Source organism: Terrapene carolina, unplaced genomic scaffold (genome assembly GCF_002925995.2).
Source record: "Terrapene carolina triunguis isolate 2854851 unplaced genomic scaffold, T_m_triunguis-2.0 Scaffold397, whole genome shotgun sequence".
Taxonomy (NCBI): domain Eukaryota; kingdom Metazoa; phylum Chordata; order Testudines; family Emydidae; genus Terrapene; species Terrapene triunguis.
In genome coordinates, this window is record NW_020664748.1 from 1775986 (window position 1) to 1784124 (window position 8139).

At 60.0% G+C, this 8139-nt stretch overlaps 1 protein-coding gene across 2 annotated transcripts; it reads right to left on the reverse strand.

Moving 5' to 3' along the window:
• Nucleotides 1–961: 961 nt before the first annotated feature.
• On the reverse strand, nucleotides 962–7558 carry PKLR (pyruvate kinase L/R). Of its 2 annotated transcripts, none has more exons than XM_024219931.2 (11): nucleotides 7448–7558; nucleotides 6070–6249; nucleotides 5479–5570; nucleotides 4906–5037; nucleotides 4466–4652; nucleotides 3934–4204; nucleotides 3087–3237; nucleotides 2674–2826; nucleotides 2228–2394; nucleotides 1494–1675; nucleotides 962–1211 (listed from the first exon to the last, which is right to left on the reverse strand). In XM_024219931.2, the coding sequence occupies exons 2-11, from the start codon at nucleotides 6221–6223 to the stop codon at nucleotides 1105–1107; spliced, it is 1596 nt and encodes a 531-aa protein (XP_024075699.2). In that variant the 5' UTR covers nucleotides 6224–6249; nucleotides 7448–7558; the 3' UTR covers nucleotides 962–1104. The 2 variants fall into 2 exon arrangements, with proteins under 2 accessions (XP_024075699.2, XP_024075697.2); XM_024219929.2 differs by lacking the exon at nucleotides 7448–7558 and adding an exon at nucleotides 6590–6668.
• Nucleotides 7559–8139: the final 581 nt, after the last annotated feature.

An 8139-nucleotide genomic window follows, 5' to 3' on the forward strand; every position in this document is an offset into this window, starting at 1 on the left:
GACCAGAAACGCATGGGGTGAGTGACCTGGGGGGGGTGGGCTACAGCACCAGCCCAGCTGCTCCCTGATCCCAGAGAGGGGAAAACCTCCAGCATCAGCCCCACCCCATCACAGAAGCTAGAGCTGGCCCTGGGGAACCTGCATCAGAGGGAGGTCCTGAGAGAAGGGCAGGTTTCTGGCTGCTTGGAAGCAGGGCCAGGGGAGCATCTTTACTTCCTCTGCCCCTGCCCCAGTGTTAGCCCCCTCCCCACATCCCAGCAGGATCCTGGCCACATGGGAAGCCCCCAAGGGCAGGCACCTGAACATGCTGCAGGGCCCTGGCAGCACCAATGAGCCAGAGCCTGACACAGCTGCTGGGACAGGCTCCTTCCACCAGGTCTGGGAGGAAGGAGCTAGTTCTGATAACTTCCCCAGTCAGAGCTGGGGAGATGTAGGCCTGAGGTCTCAGCCCAGGGCAACTCCAACCCTGGGGTAGGAGCTCCTCAGCTGGTGAAGCACAGGATGGTCATGCCCCTGCCCTCGACGGTGCTCTGTACTGCCCTGCCGACCTCTCCGAGGGTGCCACCCATCCACCACACCACTGTGTGACTGAGTTCTAATGGTCCCTGCCCCGTGCTTCTGTCCCCAGCCCCAATGGCCCCGGTGCCAACACCCTACCCGCTCCCATGCCTTTGTGTTCATCATCCTCACTCCAGCTGCCACCTTTCCACCCCACCCAGGGTCCCCCATGCTGCCAAGGGGTCCAGGGGCCATAACAGCTCCTGGCTTAGCCTCCCTGGGGCAGCGGCAGAATCCTGGCTGGGAGGACAAAGGTGTGTGGGGGGGAGGGGGGGTTGTGTTGAGGAGTCTGGGACCTTCCTCCCGCATTTCCCTCTGGGTCTGGGTCGGTCCCTGTGGTGATGCTGGTGCTGTATCCACAGAGCCCCTGGGTGGCCCGTTCAGTAATGCCAGGGAAGCAGTCTTGGGTGGGAATGTTTACTGGCTGAAGCCTGGAAGCTGTGTGGTACAGACAGGGCCACAGCATGGAGTGAAGAGGCAGGAGCAGGGAGCTCCCAGTGTGGGAGATGGAAGCATCTGCCCCAGCCCCTCTCTCCCAGCAGCTTTTCACGGCACCTTCACCACCTGCATGATGTTGGTGTAGCCGGCGCCAGGTCTCCAGCCTGTCACGATAATGACGACATCATTGGAGCGCAGGAATCCACGCACCCTTCCTGGGGGGGAGAAGGAGCTGGTGAGTGAGGGGACAGCAGGCTGGGGAAAGGTCAGGCAGAAGCAGCGGGGGCAAGGTGGCCCTGGCAGGGTCCCCATGGAGCAGCAGGGGGATGGGGAGCTGGCTGGGCCAGACAGATGGCGTGGGGAGGGAATTGCTGGGTGCTGGGTGGAGTGGTTGGGACTAGGCACTGAGGGAGAGGGGGGGAGAGAGACCGTGCCAGGCATGGGGTAGAGGGGAACTGGCTGAGCCAGGCAGGTGTTGTGGGGAGGGTCACATTTACCCATCTCTATGCTGAACTGCACTCTGCGATCCACATCATCTGCCCACACCTTCTGCTGTGCCCCCCGATAAAGCACAGGGAAGACGCCCCGGCACAGGTGCGCCTGGCGTGCCACCTGCTCGTTCCGTGTCACGGCGATGATGAGGGCACGAGGCCGGTAGCGGGAGATCAGCTGTGCAGACCTGTGAGAAACGCAGGAGGGTAAAAGGAGTAAAACAGCTCCAATTCCCATATTCGCTCCCTGGATTCAGCCTGGTGTGTGGACTGGATTTCAGATTGGGGGTGCAGTCTAGTGGTTAGAGCAGGGGGGCTGGGAATCGGGACTCCTGGGTTCCCTCCTGAGCCTGGGGGGGGCCTAGTGGTAAGGGTATGCAAGAGGACTAGGAGTCAGGACTCCTGGATTCTATCCCTGGCTATCACTTACAAGGACCTCAAGTCCTTTCCCCTTTCTGTGCTTCAGTTTCCCATCCATGCAATGGGGATAGCCCTGTCTCCATTGAGGTCTGTGAGATCTGGAAGCCCTGTGAGCTCCCTGCAGAAAGGGCGCTAAACAGGGCAGGGGTTAGTGATACACAATGTTCCATGGGGAAGGTTCCAACTCACTGGTCTCCTCCTCTGTGCTGCCCCCTCCCCTGGGCACCCTGAAGGGTACAGCTTCCACACAGGAGACTGGCTCCACGCTCTCGCCAAGAGCACAGTCCCCATCCCAGGAGGCCCAGCCCTTCACCTCTTACCTGCCCGAAGTGGTCAGCACAATGATGGCCGCAGCGCAGCACTTGAAGGACGCCTCCACGGCCCCAATGGCTGTCACCTCAGTGGGGTCCTGGCTCAGAGGGGTCACCTTGCGCAACTCCTCAAACAGCTGCTGGTTATAGATGGCGGCCTCAGCCTCTCTGGCAATCTGCAGAGAGACCAAGCAGCTGGTGAATGAGCTCACTACAGCCTACACGCCCCACCCTCCCTACAGCATGCCCTGCTGGGGGAGACTGAGCCATGAGCTGGCAGCTCCCGCCAAAGCCACACTCCCACCCCACTCCCATAGCGCCCCCTGGTGGGAGAGGCGCATGCTGGAGTAGCAGAAAGCTCCTCCCATAGACAGCACCCCCACTCCGCTCTCCATAGCACCTCCTGCTGGGAGAGGCCAGGCTGAAGTGCTCTTATGTCTCTCCAGGGTACGCACCGCATGCTGCATGCGCACAGCTTCCACGGGGTAGGCCCCCTTGGCTGTTTCTCCTGACAACATGATGCAGTCAGCTCCGTCCAGCACAGCATTGGCCACATCGCTGCTCTCTGCCCGGGTGGGACGGGGCTTCTTGATCATGCTCTCCAGCATCTGTGGGGGAAAGGGAGGGAGATGTCAGGGACATGTTTCACATGATGATGTGGCCTGATCCTCATTGCTAGCGCCAGACCAGCACTTCACCCAGCATTCCCAGGTGGAGCCCTGTCCCCAGGGCTCCCAGGCAGATATAGGGGTTGGGGGTTTTGCCTAGTGCCCCAGACCTAGTGGGGCAGGATCTGGAGTCCCCAGCTGGGCACAGCGGGATTGGGTCTGTCCAGGTCGGCTCATGCTGCTCAGGGGACCAGGCTCACCTGCGTAGCACAGATCACAGGCTTCCCGGCACGGTTGCAGCGGCCAATCATCATCTTCTGAGCCAGGAAGACTTTCTCCGCTGGGATTTCGATGCCCAGGTCCCCACGAGCCACCATTATTCCATCACTGGCTTCCAGGATCTCATCAAACCTGCAGCCAGGACAGAGCCAGGCTCAGTGCTATGGGCAGGACCCAGAAGAAACCTGGCGCTGGTGTCCACCACCCCAGCCAGCTCCCAGGGGATACTGCACTGCTGCAGAGGGTGTTAACAGAACCAGTGACTCGAGCGGTTAGCGTGCAGAAAGGCGAGTCGGGAGCTCTGGGCAAGAGGAGGGCACAAGTCGGAGTTTCTCTTTCCCATGGCCGATTTTACAGATGGACAGATAGGGCAGTGTTCCGGAGTGCCCGATTCCTGGGACTGCACCCAGCTGTGTGCAACTCACCTGTAGGGGGTGGGTGGGAGGCAGCTGGACACCAGGTACTGGGAAGGCAGAGATACACAGACAACGGGGCAGATCACTCAGTGCAGTGTGTAGCTGAGGGTGATCAGTGGGGCAGAGGGACAGACAGACGCAGGGCAGAGATGGACATGAGGGGGCAGGTGCTTGGTGGGGCAGAGGGACAGAGGACGCAGGGCATAGATGGACATGTGGGGCAGACAGACACAATGGACATGGTGGGGGTGGGTGCTCATTGGGGCACAAGAACGGATGGATGCAGCGGGACTGGGAGATGGACATGGGGTGGCCAAGTGCTCAGTAGGACATAGGAACAGATGGACAGGGGACAGATGGACACTGGGAGGGGGAGTACTCGGTGGGGCAGAAGGGCAGATGAGACAGTTACTTTCTGACACCCTCGTGGTTCTCGATCTTGCTGATGATCTTGATAGCGCGGCCGCGCTCGCCCAGCACGTCCCGGATGGCGGCCACATCTGCGGCTTTGCGGATGAAGGAGGCGAAGATCATGTCCACGCCATGCTGCAGCCCGAAGTGCAGGTCACGGATGTCCCGCTCGGACACAGCTGGGAGGTCAACCTCTGCCCCTGGCAGGTTGACCCCTTTGCGGCTACACAGCATCCCCCCATTTTCCACCTCTGTTATGCAGCTGTCAGCACCTGGCCAGGGAGAGAGAGGCAGGGTCAGGCTGAGACACCCTGCCCAAGGGAGTAGCATGAGGCACAGAGGGGGCAGCATGGAAGCTCAAGGGGGCAGCAGGGGGCATAGAGGGGGCAGGGGTGAGGGAATCACATGGAAAGGGGACAGGCGACTTAGGCGGGGGGCAGCACAGACATGGGAGGCAACAAGGAGCAGTGCAGACACTCCAGGAGCGTGGGCTGGGAGCCAGTGCAGAGCCCTACAGAGTGGGGGGGACGTACTGATTTCCTTGACCAGCAGGGAGATGAGCCCATCATCCACAAAGATCTTCCCACCGACCTTGACAACGTTGGGGAGGTTCTTGTAATCCACCCAGATGGTGGCCTGGTCGCAGCACTCCTTGAAGGCATCGTCAGTGGTGACCGTCACCCGGGAACCCTTCACTAGCTCCACCTCCATGTTCTCTCCCTGCAGCAGCACAGATGGAATGGGGGCTCCATCACAGCCTGGTCTGCCCTAATCCAACCAGACCAGCTCTGCTCACCGCAGCCCAGTCCGCGATGCACCAGCCTCCACAGTCACCTTCCCAAGCCTTCTGACAACGCTCCCCCATGCCCAGCACCCACTGTCCCATGCCCAGCTCACTGACCCCTCCAATGACACTTTCTGCAGCAAAGCTGGGCAGACCCCACCTTTTTGTTGCTGATCTTGCCATACTCACCACTTTCACCAGGCCCGTGCGGATTTCCGGCCCCTTGGTGTCCAGGGCGATGGCCACAGGGCGGTTGAAAAGGGGGTTGGAGGTGAAGCTCTCAGTTGCCTCCCGGATGTTTTCAATGGATCCGGCATGATACTGTTGGAAAAGAAGGGCTGGGTCTTCAGGGCAGGCACCATTCAAAGGCCCTGTGCCTTGTCCCCAGGGACCCTGCCCCACCCTGGGGCTCTGCACCTTCGCCACTATCCTTACCCATCCTGGGACCCTGCCCTGCCCCTCCCGTATCCCCAGGGTCTCTGTGCTCTGCCTCTGGGACTCTATCCCCAGGGTGGGCCCCATCCTGGGTCTGCCTCCAAGTCTGCAGGAATCATTTCCCATCCCAGCTCCTTCCCCCGGGGCCCCAGAATGAGGAATCTTCCTCCTTCCAGCCTCACCAGACAGGACTGTCAGCCAATCACAGGGCAGGATTGCTCCCCAGCTGTCTCCAGTGGGCAGGATATTCCCTAACTGCACTACCAGAATACCTCCACCATCCTGAGAGACTCGGGGGTTCCTGGTGTGATGTGCCTCCTCCCGTACCTCATGTGAGCCATGTGAGAAGTTCAGGCGTGCAATGTTCATCCCAGCCTTAATCATCTCCCTCAGCATCTCCACAGAGCGGGAGGCAGGACCTGCAACAGCATGGGGCTGAGGTGAGTACTGCTGATGGGCAGGTGCCTCCCACCCCACCCCCTCCCCAGGAGGTGCCTCTCCCCCACCCCACAGACACCCCTCCCTGGCAGGTGCCTCCCCCCAAATCCATTCCTTTCCCACCCTGCAGGTGCCTCCCAACCCACCTCATGGACTCCCCTCCCCAGCAGGTGCCTCACATCTTGTTCTTACGCCCCAGGAGCTCACCTGTGCCCCTCGCTCCCCCTAGACGGGTCCCTCACACTCTTATCCAAACCCAGTGTCCCTTAGAGCCATGGTTCCCTATGACCAGCCTGAGGACCGGCACCGGTCCCTGACATCTCCCTAAGACAGTTTAAGAAGGCAGCAAGCTAGTCCCTGGTATCAAAAAGGTTGAGAAACACTGCCTTAGAGGAGCCAGCACCCCCGCTGGGTTAGCTGCTGCTGTGAGCCCTCCCAAGGTTTAGCTGCAGCAGTCCATGTGGGGGAGGGGGTGGGTACCTATGGTGCAGATGATGCCAGTATTGCGGGTGGTGATGGGCTCAGAGTCGATGTCCAGCAAACAGAGATGCTCCAGGAAAGTGTCGGCCATGGCCGCTGTCAGCTGGTGCCTCTGGAAGAAGGCCGTGCCGAGCTCCTGGGTGAGCTGGGCCATGTTGTCCAGCAGCCTCAACTCAGCACCTGCTGACACAGGGACAACTCCTGTGTTAGGACCCTGCCAGTGGCACTCTCCCAGGGGCCCTTAACCCAGGCACTGGGTCAGGCTGCTTGGCTGGGTCTCTCCCATGCAGGTGAGGCAAGCAGGAAGTGGCACAGCCTTATCAAGGCACCTGACAAGTGCCCTGTGATCACTGCTGTGCCTCGTGATCAGAGTGCTCACAGCATTGCTGCTCCCTGAGTGCTAGAACTCACTGCAGAGACAGGCCGTCTCCCCGGGTAATTAACACCTTGTTAAATGAAGCCCCGGATGATCGCTTCCCAGGACTCAGTGATGGAGCAGCTGAGCAGGGCCCAGACTCACTTTCCATGGTGTGGCTCCAGAATCCCCAGGGGCTCACTTGCCCACCAGCTTCTAGCTCCAAGCCTCCAGTCACATGTGTCTCTGGGATGGACACTCCCAGCCCAAAGGTCGCATGAACAGTTAAAGACTCACCAGACCCAGGCTGACCCTGCAGCTGACTGACAGCACAGGAGAGGCCATTACCCTTCCCAGGAGATGGCAGCACCACCTGGGACACCATACAAGCTGCACACCCCTATAGAACAGGGGCTTGGGCTGCTGTCAGTCTGATAATATCCAGACCCTGAGGCGTGAGCTGTGAGTGCCAGATACTCCCACCCAAACCCTCAAATCTGTCATTAGGCACCCGAGTATCTGCCTGCCACACCTTCCTCTCCATCTGCGGCCACACAAGGACAGAAAGATGCAGAGCCGGAGTCTGTGTGGACAGAAAGGCTGCACCCATTCCAGTCTCAGTGAGAACATGGGAGTCTGCCCCAGCTGGGATAGTACGAAGGGCCCAGGGCCAGTCCTTAGCTGTGGGGTGACAGGTAAGGCCTGGCATTTCCATCTCAGACACTGTTATTACTAACGCTCCTGTGGCATTATAACATCACAGACACTCCTCAGGACCAATAGACACGCCCCCCACCTTAGAGAAGGAGGGGTAGGCTTGGGGTGACTGGGAATAGCCCTGGGGAAGCCAGTGGAGTTATATTGTGGGAGAGTCAGGCCCCAGCTCCAAGGTCCGTCCCCAGGAGGAGAGATGCAAGGGTGAGGGCCCTTGCCAGGATAGGGACTGCAGTCTGTGCTCCCCCCTCCCCCCGGCAAGTCTGCACAGGAGGGGGAGCTGCCTGCAGTGAACTGAGAGCCACCCACCTCGCTCAGGTTTTGCTGCTGCGTTTTCTTCTCAGCGGCTCTGTGGTGACGCCCAAGTGAAAAAAGAGGAAGTGGAAGCCGTTTCCTTACTCTCTGCCAGCCCCTCTTGAGCCGCCCATTCTCAGCCCCTCCCTGCTCCCTTCCCTGCTGCTCCCTGGCCCAGGCGGTGTCCCACTTCCACCCAAGGAAGCTGCGGGCATCCTCTTCCTGAACTGTTAACCCAAACCCCATTTATTGGCTCAGCCCAATGCTGGGGTGTCCCAGTTATAGCAACTCCCAGCCCCAATCCCTGCCCCATGCACCACACATCTCTCCACCGATGCTGGTATGTGTCCTAAGAGCCCCGTGGTCTCAAATCCCCCTCTGGGCAGGTGTCAACTGGTTCTCCCATCTCCCTGTTCCTGCTCCCAGGGGAGGGCCACAACACCCTTGCTTTGGCTTCCTGTCCAGGCAGGTGACTGCTGCACCCCTTGGACAATCAGGCCTGGAGAGGAGAAGGATTATAGGGGCTTACAAGAGTCTGGCACTCCCTAGGGGCTGGGAGCCTCTTCAGCCCCTGGAGCAGCTCAGAATCCCTTACAGACACTTTAGCCCTTCACCACCCCCTGGGCTGTGCCTACTGGAGGCGTAGCCCAGAATCTCAGTCCTAGTATAGACAGGCTGCCAACCCCTGCCATGCTCAAGGGTCAAAT

Excerpts from the sequence above, each read along its gene's own strand:
- PKLR (XM_024219929.2), bottom strand. Across the intron at positions 4,205-4,465 it reads CCTGCTGGTCAAGGAAATCA|GTGCTGACAGCTGCATAACA; the intron begins GTACGTCCCCCC and ends CTCCCTGGCCAG. Across the intron at positions 3,238-3,933 it reads AACCACGAGGGTGTCAGAAA|GTTTGATGAGATCCTGGAAG; the intron begins GTAACTGTCTCA and ends TCCTGGCTGCAG.